A 16,622-nucleotide genomic window follows, 5' to 3' on the forward strand; every position below is an offset into this window, starting at 1 on the left:
TTAATGCACCTCTGTACCATTTTTCACGGCATGGTCTGTCCTCGTGCCAGAATAATTTAGTTATATTTTCAACAACTGAATTATCTTGAAATTGAGTCGCTAAAATTTCATTTTATAGAGCTATTTTGGCTTCGCAATTTATTTGATCTTTGCAATTACAAATTCTTCTTAACAGCATTGGCACTCACATTTATTATTTATTTTCATTCCTATTTTTTTTTCCATATAATATAGCATTCATTGTTTGGTTTCATTCTAATTGGGCCCAAAGTCAGCCCATAAGTGGTAAAAACTATTAGCCCAATTCAAACAAATATCATTTTTCTTGATTTTCAGTTTCATTTCATATTGGGCCCATAAATATATTGGAAATAGGCATCGATTTCGCTCTTGTGATGAGTAGTGAATTTTAAATTGCTTTTCCCTTTCACTTTCCCTATTTTCTGCAATGAACATGAATAGTGACCCCTACGCCGACCTCTCGCATCTCTGCGGCATCGCCGCCTTTTCACTCCCGCCCCGCCCCCTCCTCCTCTCCCTCCCGCCGCCTCCCTGCCCCCCCGAGGAACACTTTGGCCCAATCCCCCACCACCTCCTCCCCCGTTATCTCTGTTACGATGCCCCGTCTCCTGAACTCCCTTCTTCTTCCATACCTTATTCACCCCCTGCTACTACTACCCATCCTTCGCCTGAACCTTTGCTACTCCATTCTCCACCACTTTGCCCTGATTTTACTCCTCACGATTCACCACTGCCGTCTCCTGATATTACTGCTTCTCTCGCTAATGTTGCTTCTTCTCCTCAACTTTCGCCTCCGCCTTCCTTTAACTATAGTGACTCTGTAACTGCTGCTGCTCCTCCTCATTCTGAAACCCTGCTCCATGAAACACTTATCAGCTGTAACCGAGACTCTCCACGCCATATGGATTCGCCGGTCCAACAACGAGAAATTCTTCCTCCATGTGTTGTCAACTACCAAGATACACTGTGTTTCACCCCCGAACGAGAAACGTGTTATCTCTCTGCGTCGCTCGGGGTCGGAGTCTCGGATGATGAAAATCGGGTACCCGGGTTGTTACCAACTACTGAGATCAATGAAATGTCGTTATGCGATTCAAATTACGATTTGGCTCAATACTTGGTTTCTGTCATGAAAGATTCTGCTGTTGCTGGCGGGTATGGCAAGCGATTGCCCTCCCTCGTCAAGAAATTGGCATTGTGGCGTAAAGATGTAACTTTGGATGGCAAAGAGTGTGAAAAAATAGCTTCTTTCGTCAAGTTTTCATTTTCTAGCCGTGGTAGGGAGAATATTTTGCAGGAGCCATCAAGAAAGAAGCAAAGGAAGCAGGAGGCAAAATCCAAGGGCGTGGCATCTTCCTTTTACTTTACACGTAGTAAGGCCGCCAGTCGATTATCCTAAAGTTAGTTAATGGAGTAAGTCCGCTAGTCGATTATCCTAAAGTTAATTCCATTGTGAAACGTATTGAGGTGGGGATCAATATGGATTTCAAATTAGCCTTTTGTCAAGGAAAGCACTCGCAGATGCTGCTACATCTTTTGTCTGTGTTAGGTTTATATATTCGACAACTCCACACGACCACCCCTTATTTTGTGGTAGCCAATGACTAATGATATATTTCCTTTATAATGAAAAAACTGTGAATTGGAGACATGCTAGATTGATTGAATATTTGGCAGCTTTGAATCTACTTTTGCATGCTTTACATGTGCGGTTTGTGTTCATTAATATAGTGGGAATTTCAGTTTTTAGCAGTTGTTTCTTGGTGGGTTTTATCTTGGTTTTGTAGTTTCAGAAGTTATCCATTTGTTGGCTTAGAGGCTCAACTTACATGGAAGATCAACAATTTTGTAATAAAAGTGTCGCTGTTCTCAATGTATACCCAACTATTACATTGTAAAATAACAATTATATATTTGCATGAACCAAAACTGTCTCCTTGTGGTAGAATGATTGAATAGAAAGTGGCATATATAGAAAAACATTTTTTGATTACAATTTCAAACCCATATAATAAAAGTTTCATAGCAATCCTATCGATAAATTATTTCTGTTATATATATATAATAAAGATTTGGTCGGGTCAAGGGCTTGGATACAAGAATTTTTTGATAAATTTGTTTTGTCCGAAACCACCACTCCACCAATGCACTAAACATTCCAAAATACACACATGTCGTGCTTTAGATATTTCATTACAACTTTTTAATAATTGTTTCAGACAAAAAGAAAAGAAGATCGAAATAGGTGTTGGAATCCCATAAGGATGTATTTTATATTTAAACTTTAGCAAGAATGGGAGCCTGAAGTTAAAAATAGGAAGTGGAACAATGTTTTATATAAGTTTTATTTTGGATACTATAATTAATTATATTTTAACTTATAAATACTATGAAGTTAAAAATAAGAATGGGAGCCTGAAGTTAAAAATATAACTTTAGCAATAATTGTTATATTTTTATGCTATTTTATTTTAAGATTTCTGTTTTTATTGGATATTATAATTAATTATTTTTTAACTTATAGAAAAGTAAGAATCCGTGCTATAAAATAATGAAAAATAACTTGATCTAAAAAGTTTAGAATAATATTAATTTTTATTTGTGTTTTATATTACATTTAAGAATATTTATTGACAAACTCAAATAATAGTTTTGAGTTAATTGAGAACAAACTTACTTTAAAAAAAAATAAACAAATTATTATTGACAAAGCGCACAATTTAATTTAAAAAGTAAAAAAAAAAAAAAAGTGCTGTCATATTTTTGACTAGACTTGTACAATTTTGTTTCACGAAGTGTCGACACTATGTGGTTCCGTCCTCTCCGCCATTCAAGAATGTCGACATCTCTTTCAGATGACCCTTTTTTGTTCCTTCCCACGATTTCACGTATATAAGCTCGTCAGCAATCTTATTTGATTCTATCTATTTATTCGAGTTTCGTGCTTTGTTTCGGCACTCTGCTGAATTTGACGCAAGACTCAAAAAGGGTGAAAATAAATCGAGGGGTTTGATGCCCATGTCATTTCTCGAGGTTCTCTCTTTTGTTGCGATTAAGTGTGGTTTCGCTTTCAAATATGATCTTTCTGTCATTTTTAATTGGGAATTCTGGTGATTGTTCTATAGGATTTGTTGCCGGTGATCTGGAATGGGAATTTCAGAGGGAACATACGGTTTTACTCGGGTAAATCTTTTTGATTTTTTTACCTTAAAGTTTGTGGATGCGTGAAAAAGATTGATCTCTGGATTCTTGGTTTTGCATTTTATCTTGGAGTCAAGAAATGGGGTTTATTTAAGAGAAATTTTTGTCGTATGACTTGCCTAATATCTCGATTTTCACTGTTTTATAATGTCGTTTAAGTTCCACTCTTTTTCTTACATGTTGACAAATTTTGATTTTGGTTGAATTTTCATATCCTTCGAATTGTCTAAGATAATCAGCTTAATTGTTTGTGTTCGAAGCAGTTTAGGACTGTATTTCATTGATTTGATTCAATGAAGGTTTCTTGTGCTATTTTCCCGTTTCTTATCAGCATTATGTGTTGTGCCCAGGTATGGGACGATCAACTTTCAAAATACATGAACCTATGATCACCTGGAAATGATTTCTCGTAGACATGCTTATTCAGGATCGTGTATGTTAGTTATTTGGTCGGATGATGTTGTTTGTCGACAGTCTTTTGTGTTTGTGGCAAGTATAGGATTCATACCTTTGATTTTGTTTCTGAAAATCTGTTGTCTTAATTTAGGTCTTGAGAGATCTTTTGTTTCTGTTTGGGAATTCTCAGTTTCGCCAAATATGTGCTGTTTGCCGTTTTCCATTTATGAGCAACGAACAAATTGTCCAGATTGTGTGTTATTATACAGTCTCGAAGTTTCAATTTCATTTCTATTTTTTTTTTCTCAGGGGTTCTGTTTATTGATTTTGATCTACCGAGGTTCCAAAATTTATATGCTTTTCATAGACCGAATTCCAATAATTATAGGATTCTGAACGCACAGAACTAAACCAATGGCCCCTCTAAGAGAAAAAAAGTTTGAAATTTTATGTGCTATTTTTCTAAAGTCTTGTATCTTCCCCCCTCGGATTTCTGGTTCCGTCCCTTGTTAGTTACAATTTCCATGCTAGCCATCTAAATCGTTTGTCTCCCATACGAGTTTAATTTTCCTCATGTCTTTTTTCCTGGTGTTTTAATAGACTTGTTTCAACAAAAGCTTTCTCAATCCATGTCCAACACTGTATGTGGCCCTCAAGACGAGGAGTCGGAAGGATGTCGGGATGCAGTCTATGCTCTAATCCTTAAAATGGTGGCGATTGCAGCCATTCTGACTGCAGGAGTCTGTGGTGTGGCCATTCCTCTACTTGGCAAGAAACGCCGGTTCCTCAGGACTGATTCAAATCTCTTTGTAGCTGCCAAAGCATTCGCCGCCGGTGTAATCCTCGCCACAGGATTTGTCCACATGTTACCCGATGCCACATCATCCTTGACGAGCCCTTGTCTTCCGAAAATGCCATGGTCGAAGTTTCCATTTTCTGGTTTTATTGCAATGATGGCTGCATTGGCTACGTTATTAGCTGATTTTATCGGTACTCAGTACTATGCGAGGAAACAGGATAGGCAAAGCCAAATTGTTGCTCGGACTGATTCGTTAGATGCGATTTCTGAATCAGGGATCATTCAAGCGGAGCCAAGGGGGTGGAAAAGTAAAGTGTTTGGAGAAGAAGAAGGTGGTGCGATGCACATTGTGGGAATGCATGCACATGCGGCACATCACAGACACAGCCACTCACAAGAAGAGGGGGCTTGTGAAGGGCGCATTCCAGAGCATTCACACGGTCATTCCCACTCATATGGGATTGGAAACGGAGAAGATGACGCGGGCATTAGACACATAGTTGTTTCACAGGTATGGAACTAACCCGCACCACCCCAAATGGAAATATTTATTATCTTTTTAAAAACAAATTTCGTCGCTTGGATTGTTCTCACCACCAGTCAGTTTTGATTTCTGAAATGACCGCTTCCATCACCATCCATTTTTTCCCAGTAATTTAATTCATAAATTTTGTATTTCACAATTTTCTCTAGGGGTGTCGATGGACTTGGGAATATGCATGAATCTACCCATCGTCATCCATATGACTAGGAGTCTTGGAGATTTGATGACAAGAAAATGTTCCTCATTTCCTGATTTCAGAATTGATACAAACTTTCGTCGCTTCTGAGAAATATTATCGTTTGCAGGTTTTAGAACTTGGGATTGTCTCACATTCTGTGATCATCGGTCTATCCCTTGGAGTTTCACACAGCCCGTGTACTGTTAAACCGTTGATTGGAGCACTCTCGTTTCATCAATTCTTTGAGGGCTTCGCTCTAGGAGGCTGCATTTCACAGGCTCGTTTTAGGACCCTTCATTCGACAATAATGGCATGCTTTTTTGCCTTGACGACCCCCATCGGGATTTCTGTAGGGATGGGGATTTCTTCGATTTATAATTCCGACAGCCCTCGAGCTCTAGTTATCGAAGGAATCTTCGACTCAATATCTGCTGGAATTCTTGTGTACATGGCTTTGGTGGATTTGATTGCTGCTGATTTCTTGAGCAAGAGGATGAGCTGCAATGTGAGGCTTCAAGTGTTGTCTTATTTTGCTTTGTTCATAGGTGCCACACTGATGTCTTTACTTGCGTTGTGGGCTTAATTTTTGCCTTTTCATCTTTGGTTTTTGGACGATATCAGATTTCGCAAGGACATAATTGATAATACCCGCTTCCAGTCCAACATCTGTCTTTACTTGCACTCAAAAGAATATTTTCAGGTTGAGATTTGCGAGACAAAGAGCGAGCTGAGGAATCGGACAGCATCTGGAGCTTCTCCTATAAATAAATATAAAAATATGTAAAAAGGCCGTTTCCTTCTTACTTATTAATGCTCGCAGAAAGATAATCTATATCTATATAAATATATGAATGTGAATCGTGAATTTACAAAAATATCCTTACTTTCATTTATACACTCCATATTTAATTTTTTTGTTGTTTTCCATGTTTTTCATCTATTCTATATCTATCTATATCTATATCTATATAAATATATGAATGTGAATTGTGAATTTACAAAAATATCCTTACCTTCATTTATACATTCCATATTTAATTTTTTTTGTTTTCCATGTTTTTCAACTATTCTATATCTATATCTATATCTATATATATATATATATATCTATATAAATATATGAATGTGAATTGTGAATTTACAAAAATGTCCATACCTTCATTTATTGATTCCATATTTAATTTTTTTGTTGTTTTCCATGTTTTTCATCTATTAATTAATTAATAAAATTTAAAATAAATTAAAATAAAATGAATTTACAAAAATATCCTTGCCTTCATTTACACATTCCATATTAATTTTTTTGTTGTTTTAATTAATAATTAATAAAATTTAAAATAAATTAATATAAAATTAATTTACATAAATATCCTTACCTTCATTTACACACTCCATATTTAATTTTTTTGTTGTTTTTCATGTTCTTCATCTATTAATTAATGAAATTTAAAATAAAATTAAATATGGAGTGTGTAAATGTGAATTGTGAATTTACATAAATTGAAGAAAAATGAAATTAAAATAAATTGAAGAGAAATGAATTTTAGTCTTTTCTAATCTATTAATTAATTAAATCTAAACTAAATTGAAGAAAAAAAATTAAAAAAATTTAGCATCAGCCTTCATTCTTCAGTAATACATGTTTATTTTTTGTTTTTTTCATATATTAATTAATTAATAAAATTTAAAATAAATTGAAGAAAAATGAAATTTAACCTTCATTTTATTGATGAAATTTGCACTCCATTATTATTATTATTATTGGTTTTATATGTTTTTCATCTATTAATTAATGTAATTTAAAATAAATTGAAGATAAGTGAATTTAGTCTTCATTTTTTGTGATGAAATTTGTACTCTATTTATATGAGACATTTATATAGTCCTGAGAGGGGCTGACCCAGTTATTTCAGGAGTGAAAAAATACTCTTTTTTTTCACGATTCAAGTAAGATATAAGGCATGTTTCACAAAATTCACTCGTGAAACAACCTCATAGGAGTTTCTGTGTCAATTTTATTTTTAACTTAAATAAATTAACATCTATGAATAATGTAAATAATAATAATTAATATACTTCTCTTCGCTTGTTTGTTTTCTTCCATCTATTATTTAATATATTTTAAAATAAATTGAAGAAAAATAAATTTTAGCGACCAGTTTTTAGAATGAAATTTAAATTAAACCTTCATTTTTTGGAATGAAATTTACACATCATTTTTTTTAAAAAATAATATCTTTAATAAAATTTGAAATAATAATAAATACATATTCTATTGTTATTTTTTTTTCCCAACTATCAATTAATTCTAAATAAAATTGAACAAAATTAAATTTAGCCACCATTTTTTGAAATGAAATTTACACTTTATTTGTTTTAAAAAAATACATATTTAATATAATTTAAAATGAGTAGAAGAATAATAAAATTTACAATATATTTTCACAGAATGAATTATATCCTTATTTTAAAAATAATTCTTTTTGTTTGACTTCTCTTTTTTTTTTTATGAATTTTTATAGTTCTCCAATTTTTGAATTGGTTTTATGAGAGCCGGTTTCAAGTATATATCCTTCAGATGGGTCACCGGTCAATTTGTTGAGTGAAAAAACAATGATTTTTCATGATTAGGGTAGGATATGAGACATGTTCCTGTGAAACAGCCTCGTAGAAGTTTTTATGCAATTTTTATTTTAAACTTGAGTAAATTAATATACATTAATAACTTAAATAAACACGACTAATAAAATTGAAAACTATAATAAAACTGTCAGTTTACATTTATGTCGTTATTTTCGTTAAATAATATTAATAAATAAATGTCTTTTTTTTTTCCTTTTCAGGTATTAATGAATTTTATAATAATTGAAGAAAAATGAAATTTTATTTTTGGAATGAAATTTACAGTTTTTTTTTAAAAAATTATATCTTTAATGAAATTTAAAATAAGCGACACAATGTCAGCAGCGTAACTCACGAAAACTTCACAGGAGTTCACTCATCCCAATGCTACTCTCACTCTTGCACGCTTAACCTAACAAAACTGAATGATAGTGAAAGATTTATCTTTTAGTTCGAATATTGCTTAATATTTATGTCAAAAGTTATATTTGTTACCCACGACGCAATATTTATTTATTATAATTGTGATTTATCGTGCAAAGGCCTATACTAAGCAAATGGTGAACATAATGAGGATTGCATTGACGTGCCTGTCAATTTGCCAAATTGTAAAACCCTATGCATGACAAACACAAATAATTGTTTGGTACAATAAAAAAACACTTCAAAAGAATCAAAATAAGTTTAAATTAGTTTTATGTGTAATAATTACTCATATACATCAAATGAATAGAAAAAAAGAAATAAAAATGAATTCAAATCGTTTTTATGTAAAACAAATTACCAATACACAACCCAAGTTTTAGATCACAATAAAAAAATGTGATCATTACTTTACTTCTTTATGTTACATGTATAGAATAACAATCACAATTGAAGATGAGAATGAGATCGCAATAATAACATTATTTGGAAAAGTTGCAGCGTCTTTTGTTGGATGTTCTATTGAAGATTTCATTCAAATTCATGACCATATATAAGATAAAACAAACAAATGATTTTATATCTACATAAATATTGCATCTAACAATAAAAATTTTCAATGCAGAATTTACCAAATAACCAATATAAAGATTCACTAAATCAACCAAGCTCCAAGCTCCACACATTCTTGTTCAAGTTGGATAATTCAGTGGAAAAACGTGATGAAATGTTAAAAATTGTGGCAGAAGCTATTGAGATACATGACAATTATCCAACAACAAATGTCAATATCAAGAAACGGAGATCTCGGAAGATTATCAAGACAACTAAACAAGACAGTGTAGCACCAAATGTAGAAAAATCAAATGAAATAAACAGCAACAAAAACATGAAGATCCATGAGGACGAAGATGAAATGGAGATTCGAGATGAAGAACCAATTGCCGAGTACAAAAAAAAGAGATAAGAAGATAAAACCGACGGACAAAAAGATTTCAAGAAGTCTTCAAATCAAAGACAAGAAAATGTGATGATTTCGATTGTAACCAAATAATTAATTATTTATCTATTTAAAGTTATTCTTATTTCAAAAATAATTTAAACATATTTATATAAAATTATCATATACAAATTATTCTATTTCTCAACGTGCAACGCACGTGCTTTTATCTAGTATCCGTAAATATATGAATCGAATTCTGAGATAAATTTTTTATAAATCAAATTAGATATCACACTGGTCTAGATCTGATTGTTTTTAGTTTTCGGGTTTCAATTAAAATTTCGAAAACCACAATCGTTATTTATGTACATATTCTTCACACGTATTTTATCCGATTTTGATTTTTATTTTTCTATTGATCCAAATTGCTCCAACGGAACCCGTAGATTTCATAGGAAGTGATGCTATGGCCCAGAATCAGATTTCAGCCTAAGACAAGATTCACCACCAACTCCCCCATTGATTCTCAAGCCACCAACCAAAGTTAGGAAATTAAACATCTTTCATTTATTTTTACATATCTATCTATCTTTCTTTTCGTCTATAAAATTCGCTGTGATCCAGGATTCATACCTTGTTGTTCATTTCAAGTATTAAATTTAGTAGGATCGACCTTGAGAATCGAAATGCAAAAGCATTTGATTTAAACATGTATTTTCTTAATTGGTACTAACAAATATTAAATACAGTTTTATATTAAATAATTTATTTAAAAATATATATATATTTTTTAAAATATGGCAAAAAACACATAATTTAGTCAAAAGCGTAATATTTATATTTTTGGTCTTTTGGCTTCTTGGTAGCTTTTGTGTGTGTGTGTGTGAAAAAAGCACAACCTAACACACATTTTTTTAAAAAAAAAAATTATTTTACAGTAAAAGCTTTTGTATCCAAGCGCAATATCCATCCTTTATTTAAAATTTCATTTTTTTAGTAAATGTGGTTTTTACCCTTTATCGAGTTATTCATGGCTTATGTTGTAACTTTTTGTCTATGTAAATAAATTTTTTTTCGAATACATGAGTATTCTTTTGACAAAATAACAAATACACAAGTATATAATCTATACACGCACACATAATTTCAAGAGTCAAAACAAATTTTAAATTTAAAGTTTTTTTTTTTCCCGAATCTTATAATTTACGACAAATAGTGAAGCCTTGTTTCGACCCATTACAATTGATTAATAATCCTATATGGCCAATATTAGTTCTTTTTTTATGAAGGAAACATTTGCAGAAATCACATAAGATATAATTTAAATTCAAGATGATAACTTTGTTTTTTTTATTGGCATCCCTAGTTTTGTTCATGTGAGGTGAGAAATTAAGATAAGCCAAGTGTGAAAGAGAATCAGCCAAGCAAGAAACATGAAATTTGTATAAACCATGTAAATTCAATTCCCAAATGCATTCATTTTGATCCATTGAATCTCAATCTCTTTGCCCATCTCTCCCTTCCATTCGTTACATATCCAATTGGGCATTTAGTAATACAAGTGAATTCACTAAAGGCAGGATTTTTACCAAAAAACCATTGGCCGCGATAGCCTCGACATTTAAACCACACCCCAAAATCCCCTTGTCCCTTTCCCCAAGTTGGAGACGAGTCACCTATTCCACCAAATCTTGAAATTGTGGAAGCATTAATTTTATTTTTCAATTTTATATTTTAATATTTTCAAAACTATATTAATATTCATGCGCACACACACATACATATATATATATATACACATATATATATATAAAGAAAAAAAAAAAAAACAAACAAGTGAGAACCTCAGCAACCCTTTATCAGCTCCGCACTCTCAGAACATTAATATAATTATAATAATAAAAAAAACTATAAAAAGGAAAACATTTTTCATGTCATATTGCAAGAGAAGAGAGACACTGTTAGAACAAGAACACAGCTCGAAGCCAAGCTAGCTTTGGGGATCATTTTTCTCTCCATCTTCCATCCATCCCTTGTTGGGGTGTTGCATTCCTTTTTCCATTTTAAGGAGAATCTGCATAAAAAATGGAGCGCGCCCGCAAACTGGTGAACCAGGCCATTCTCAAACGCCTGGTTTCAGAATCCAAGCAGCCACGCGGCGGCGTATCGACCAGCCCAGTATCAATGTACAAATCCTCCAGGTACGTTTCCTCGTTATCTCCGAGCGGTGTTCCAGGTGGCGGCAATGTTTTCAGGTTTTCTGATTCGAATCCGAGGAGTTTGGTGCATTACACGAGCACCCGATCCATTTCTGTTGAGGCCCTGAAGCCGAGCGACACCTTCCCCCGCCGCCATAACTCGGCCACGCCGGAGGAACAATCCACAATGGCTGAATCTGTGGGGTTCAATAGTCTTGATTCACTAATTGATGCAACTGTGCCTAAATCTATTCGTATTGATAAGATGGCGTTGCCTGTTTTTGACAAGGGCTTGACAGAGGCACAGATGCTTGAACACATGACAGATTTGGCATCTAAAAACAAGATTTTTAAGTCATATATTGGAATGGGATATTATAATACTTATGTACCCCCCGTAATCTTGAGGAATATAATGGAGAATCCAGGGTGGTATACTCAGTATACGCCTTATCAGGCTGAGATTGCACAAGGGAGACTCGAATCCTTGTTGAATTTTCAGACAATGGTGACAGATCTCACCGCTCTGCCCATGTCGAACGCTTCCTTGCTCGATGAAGGGACTGCGGCTGCTGAGGCTATGGCTATGTGTAACAATATTCAGAAGGGGAAGAAGAAGACTTTTATCATTGCTAGTAATTGTCACCCACAGACCATCGATGTGTGCAAGACTAGAGCTGATGGATTTGACCTTAAGGTTGTCGTTTCGGATGTTAACGAGATTGATTATAAGTCAGGGGACGTCTGCGGCGTGCTGGTTCAGTATCCGGGGACCGAGGGTGAGATTTTGGACTATGGGGAGTTCATTAAGAATGCTCATGTCAATGGGGTTAAGGTTGTCATGGCCTCTGATTTACTGGCTTTGACACTGTTGAAGCCACCGGGTGAGTTGGGTGCAGATATTGCGGTTGGCTCGGCTCAAAGATTTGGTGTACCGATGGGTTATGGAGGGCCACATGCTGCTTTCTTGGCTACTTCCCAAGAGTATAAGAGGATGATGCCCGGAAGAATCATTGGGGTTAGTGTTGATTCTTCAGGAAAGCCTGCTCTTCGTATGGCTATGCAGACGAGGGAGCAGCATATTCGTCGTGACAAGGCTACGAGCAACATTTGCACCGCTCAGGTGTGTGATCTTCCTCTGCCTTGTGTTTGTTTTTTCAAGATTTCTCTGTGTATAATCTTTTTCCTACCCTGGTCCTCAAATTCATGCAAAGATGTGTTTTTTAACACTGCCAGTGTTTCAACTTCACTGAAATTGCTTCTAAACTCAAAAGTGAGATGATAGGAAAAAATAACACTATTCCAGCTTATAGATGGATTAAATTGGTCTATATCTAGTTCCTGCTTAAAAGTATATGCAGCAAATACTCACGTTGAATAGATCCTTTTCTGTTTATGTAGGCGTTACTTGCAAACATGGCCGCCATGTATGCTGTTTATCATGGACCAGAAGGCCTTAAAACTATATCCCAAAGGGTCCATGGACTGGCTGCAACCTTTGCTGCTGGATTGAAAAAGCTTGGGACTGTAGAAGTCCAGAACCTTCCCTTCTTTGATACTGTGAAGATCAAATCAGCAGACTCAAAGGCCATTGCTGATGCGGCTTACAAGAGTGAAATAAACTTACGTATTGCGGACAATAATACTGTAAGCACGCCATTAATCATTGTGTGTCTTGATATGTAAGTATAATTAGTTCTAAAAAATCTACCACTTTATGACTCAGATCACCGTTTCATTTGACGAAACAACCACCTTAGAAGACGTGGACAAGCTGTTTAAAGTATTTGCCGGTGGTAATCCTGTAAGTGCGATGCTTGTTTCCTTCTACAAGGGTTAAAGCTTTAGTTTAGTACATAAGGTTGATAATCATGATTAACAGGTAACGTTTACTGCTGAGTCTCTTGCATCGGAGGTTCAAAATCTAATTCCTTCAGGGCTAGTGAGGGGGAGCCCATACCTCACTCACTCTATATTCAACTCGTAAGGCCAAATTAAATGAAGGGTCGATCATGGGGATCATTGTCTGTAAGGGAAAATCTAACGTCTACGTTGAATTTGTAGGTACCATACAGAGCATGAGCTTCTAAGGTACCTTCATAGGCTTCAGTCAAAGGATCTATCGTTGTGCCACAGCATGATTCCATTGGGGTCTTGTACAATGAAGCTGAACGCAACGACAGAGATGATGCCGGTGACATGGCCTGCATTTGCAGACCTTCATCCTTTTGCCCCAGTTGAGCAATCCAAGGGATACCAAGTTAGTTTAACTATTTTAATTATGGCTTTCCTCTATCTTTATCTTAGTAAGTAGAATTTCATACATCACTTTTCACGACACATCGATGAACTATAATATTCTTCTTTCAGGAAATGTTCAAAAATTTGGGTGAAATGCTGTGCACAATTACTGGGTTTGATTCCTTCTCTCTGCAACCCAATGCCGGTGCTGCAGGAGAGTATGCAGGACTTATGGTTATCCGGGCATATCACATGGTATTTTTGGCTACCTCCATGAGACATTAGAAATGTAGCGAATGTGTACAATGTCAATCTTGGGATTTATTTGCACTCGACCTCACTTTTGATATCAATGACTTTCTTTAAAAGTAAACTTCTGATGTAGTCTAGAGGAGACCACCACCGAAACGTGTGTATCATCCCAGTGTCGGCACATGGAACAAACCCTGCAAGTGCTGCCATGTGTGGGATGAAAATCGTTGCAGTTGGAACTGATGCAAAGGGAAATATTAACATCGAAGAGCTACAGAAAGCTGCAGAAGCAAATAAAGAAAACTTAGCTGCTCTTATGGTGTGGATAACCATCATTCTCACAGTTCTCTCAATGTGCTTCTTTGTAATTTTTGTATGGGTATTGTTAATAAATATTCTTCCTGAATACAGGTAACGTATCCTTCAACTCATGGAGTTTATGAGGAAGGCATCGATGAAATATGCAAAATAATTCACGACAATGGTGGACAGGTTTACATGGATGGAGCTAACATGAACGCTCAGGTACTGTAAGCCTTACGTTCTGCGCCCATACGCCATGCATAAGCTGTTAGCACAGACAACTCTTTGCTTTATTATTAAACTTCTATCGTATCTGCCAAAAAAGATGGTGTGTTTTTCCAGACCTATTCAATCCTTTTTGTGCTTAAACAGGTTGGTTTGACAAGCCCCGGATTTATCGGTGCCGATGTTTGCCATCTCAATCTCCATAAAACATTTTGTATTCCCCATGGTGGAGGTGGACCTGGTATGGGGCCAATTGGGGTGAAGCAGCACCTAGCACCATTTCTACCATCACATCCTGTGGTAAGTAAAAATCATTACGGATCAGTATCTGTCATTGTGACGTGATTTTTTTTATAAATATCAAGTGTGATTTTTTTCTTGAAAATACATGCTTTCACATCCCAAACATAAACCAACCACTGTTCCCACCTCTGCCCCGTCTCAGTTCCCTGTCACTCATGGTTGACACATGCTTTAAAATGATAAATGCAGATACCCACAGGAGGTATACCAGCACCGCCTCAATCTCAGCCCCTTGGTACTATTTCTGCCGCACCATGGGGCTCTGCTCTCATTTTACCCATATCATACACTTATATTTCCATGATGGGATCAAAGGGGTTAACTGATGCATCTAAGATAGCTATCTTGAATGCAAACTACATGGCAAAACGGTTGGAGGTCTCTGGTTCTTGAACCCTTCATCTCTAGTAAAATGTTGGCCCTAAATATATATCTACTAACATTAAATTCCTTTTTGGCTTAATAGAATCATTACCCCATTCTTTTCCGAGGCGTCAACGGGACAGTTGCCCACGAGTTCATTGTAGATTTGAGAGGATTTAAGGTGATTCTTCCTCATCTTCATCCATGTAAAGCATCCATTTAATTTCTTATTTAGAGTGGCACTTTTTTACCGTAGAATACTGCTGGAATTGAGCCTGAAGACGTTGCAAAACGTCTAATTGACTATGGATTTCATGGACCGACAATGTCATGGCCAGTTCCTGGTACGCTTATGATTGAACCTACAGAAAGTGAGAGCAAGGTGAAACAAAAGTTTTTACGGATCATTATCTCCCAGTGAACATCTTTCACATTTGGGATTCTGAATTTGCTTCATTCTATTTACAGGCAGAGCTTGATAGGTTCTGTGATGCTCTTATCTCTATCAGAGAAGAAATTTCACTGATTGAGAAAGGAAAAGCTGACATCCACAACAATGTTCTCAAGGTATCGTTGAACTTAGGGTTCTTTTATGGAAAAGGGATCCATTTTTATATATTAGCTTCTTGATTTGTTTGCCGGTACTGGTTTTCAATGGTATACGTCGTTGTTCCAGGGGGCTCCTCATCCACCATCATTGCTCATGGCCGATACCTGGACTAAACCATATTCACGTGAATACGCAGCTTACCCTGCTGCATGGCTCAAAACTGCCAAGTTTTGGCCAACTACAGGTGTGTCCAGAAGCTATTGGTATTTTCTGGTTGTATTTTTGGGATTGGATTTTCCTTCTTTTCTTTATTTTTAACTTCTGAACAATAATGAAAGAGCAAAGAGTGAAAATGCAACATGAAACAAATATGAACTTCGGGCCCAAGGACTATACATCTATGGTCAAATGCCTGATGCCTAAAAGTTTTTTAATTTTATCTTAAATTTTTCGAATGCATTCAACACGCTTTATACAGGTAGAGATCATCATGAGGACAAGCGCTTGATAACCCTACCACGAACATGATATAAAATCTGTAATACAGTATCTTGTGGTACCCCATCCCACATATCCCCTCTTCACGGGTAATGAACTTGTGGGTCCTGGGGCGTGGCAGTTGTTTCCCAGATAATTGAGTTCTACCACTTAATAATGCAAGATTGCATTGTAATTTCTATATGACAATTTTGTTTTGCATAACAGGACGTGTGGACAATGTTTACGGTGATCGCAACCTTATCTGCACTCTCCTTCCAGTATCACAGATGGCTGAAGAAGCAGCTGCAGCCACTGCATGAGAGTATTGAATAATTCTTGTGTTCCACTTCTCTGTCTTATTCTTGTACATAAGAAGTTTAAAATACTTACTCTTACATTCAATATCAGCAATACAATTGTTGCTAATAGCAACTTTCTTTTATCATAATCAATCATGCCGTTGAATCAAATCCAACCTAATTATGCCGCATCAATTAGAAAGAGGCACGCGCTTTCAACTTGGTTTCAGCAGGTTTGGAAACTTTTAGTTTTCCATTCTTACAGGGCACCTAAACCTGGC

General features: G+C 35.4%; 3 protein-coding genes across 3 annotated transcripts; all 3 read left to right on the forward strand.

The window, feature by feature from the left end:
• Positions 1 to 339: 339 nt before the first annotated feature.
• On the forward strand, positions 340 to 1,770 carry LOC140825013 (uncharacterized). Its single transcript, XM_073186484.1, has 2 exons — positions 340 to 1,399; positions 1,440 to 1,770. The coding sequence occupies exons 1-2, from the start codon at positions 449 to 451 to the stop codon at positions 1,458 to 1,460; spliced, it is 972 nt and encodes a 323-aa protein (XP_073042585.1). The 5' UTR covers positions 340 to 448; the 3' UTR covers positions 1,461 to 1,770.
• Positions 1,771 to 2,797: 1,027 nt separating this feature from the next.
• On the forward strand, positions 2,798 to 5,786 carry LOC140825012 (zinc transporter 4, chloroplastic-like). Its single transcript, XM_073186483.1, has 4 exons — positions 2,798 to 3,054; positions 3,147 to 3,204; positions 4,219 to 4,928; positions 5,267 to 5,786. The coding sequence occupies exons 1-4, from the start codon at positions 3,034 to 3,036 to the stop codon at positions 5,720 to 5,722; spliced, it is 1,245 nt and encodes a 414-aa protein (XP_073042584.1). The 5' UTR covers positions 2,798 to 3,033; the 3' UTR covers positions 5,723 to 5,786.
• A 5,221-nt stretch (positions 5,787 to 11,007) lies between these two features.
• LOC140825014 (glycine dehydrogenase (decarboxylating), mitochondrial) lies at positions 11,008 to 16,484 on the forward strand. The gene is made up of 15 exons (XM_073186485.1): positions 11,008 to 12,448; positions 12,727 to 12,972; positions 13,052 to 13,129; positions 13,208 to 13,308; positions 13,390 to 13,585; positions 13,696 to 13,821; positions 13,952 to 14,137; positions 14,230 to 14,343; positions 14,494 to 14,646; positions 14,839 to 15,027; positions 15,116 to 15,193; positions 15,269 to 15,394; positions 15,481 to 15,579; positions 15,689 to 15,806; positions 16,268 to 16,484. The coding sequence occupies exons 1-15, from the start codon at positions 11,213 to 11,215 to the stop codon at positions 16,360 to 16,362; spliced, it is 3,141 nt and encodes a 1,046-aa protein (XP_073042586.1). The 5' UTR covers positions 11,008 to 11,212; the 3' UTR covers positions 16,363 to 16,484.
• Positions 16,485 to 16,622: the final 138 nt, after the last annotated feature.

The sequence above is a fragment of the Primulina eburnea genome, chromosome 3 (assembly GCF_022965805.1).
Source record: "Primulina eburnea isolate SZY01 chromosome 3, ASM2296580v1, whole genome shotgun sequence".
NCBI classification, from domain to species: domain Eukaryota; kingdom Viridiplantae; phylum Streptophyta; class Magnoliopsida; order Lamiales; family Gesneriaceae; genus Primulina; species Primulina eburnea.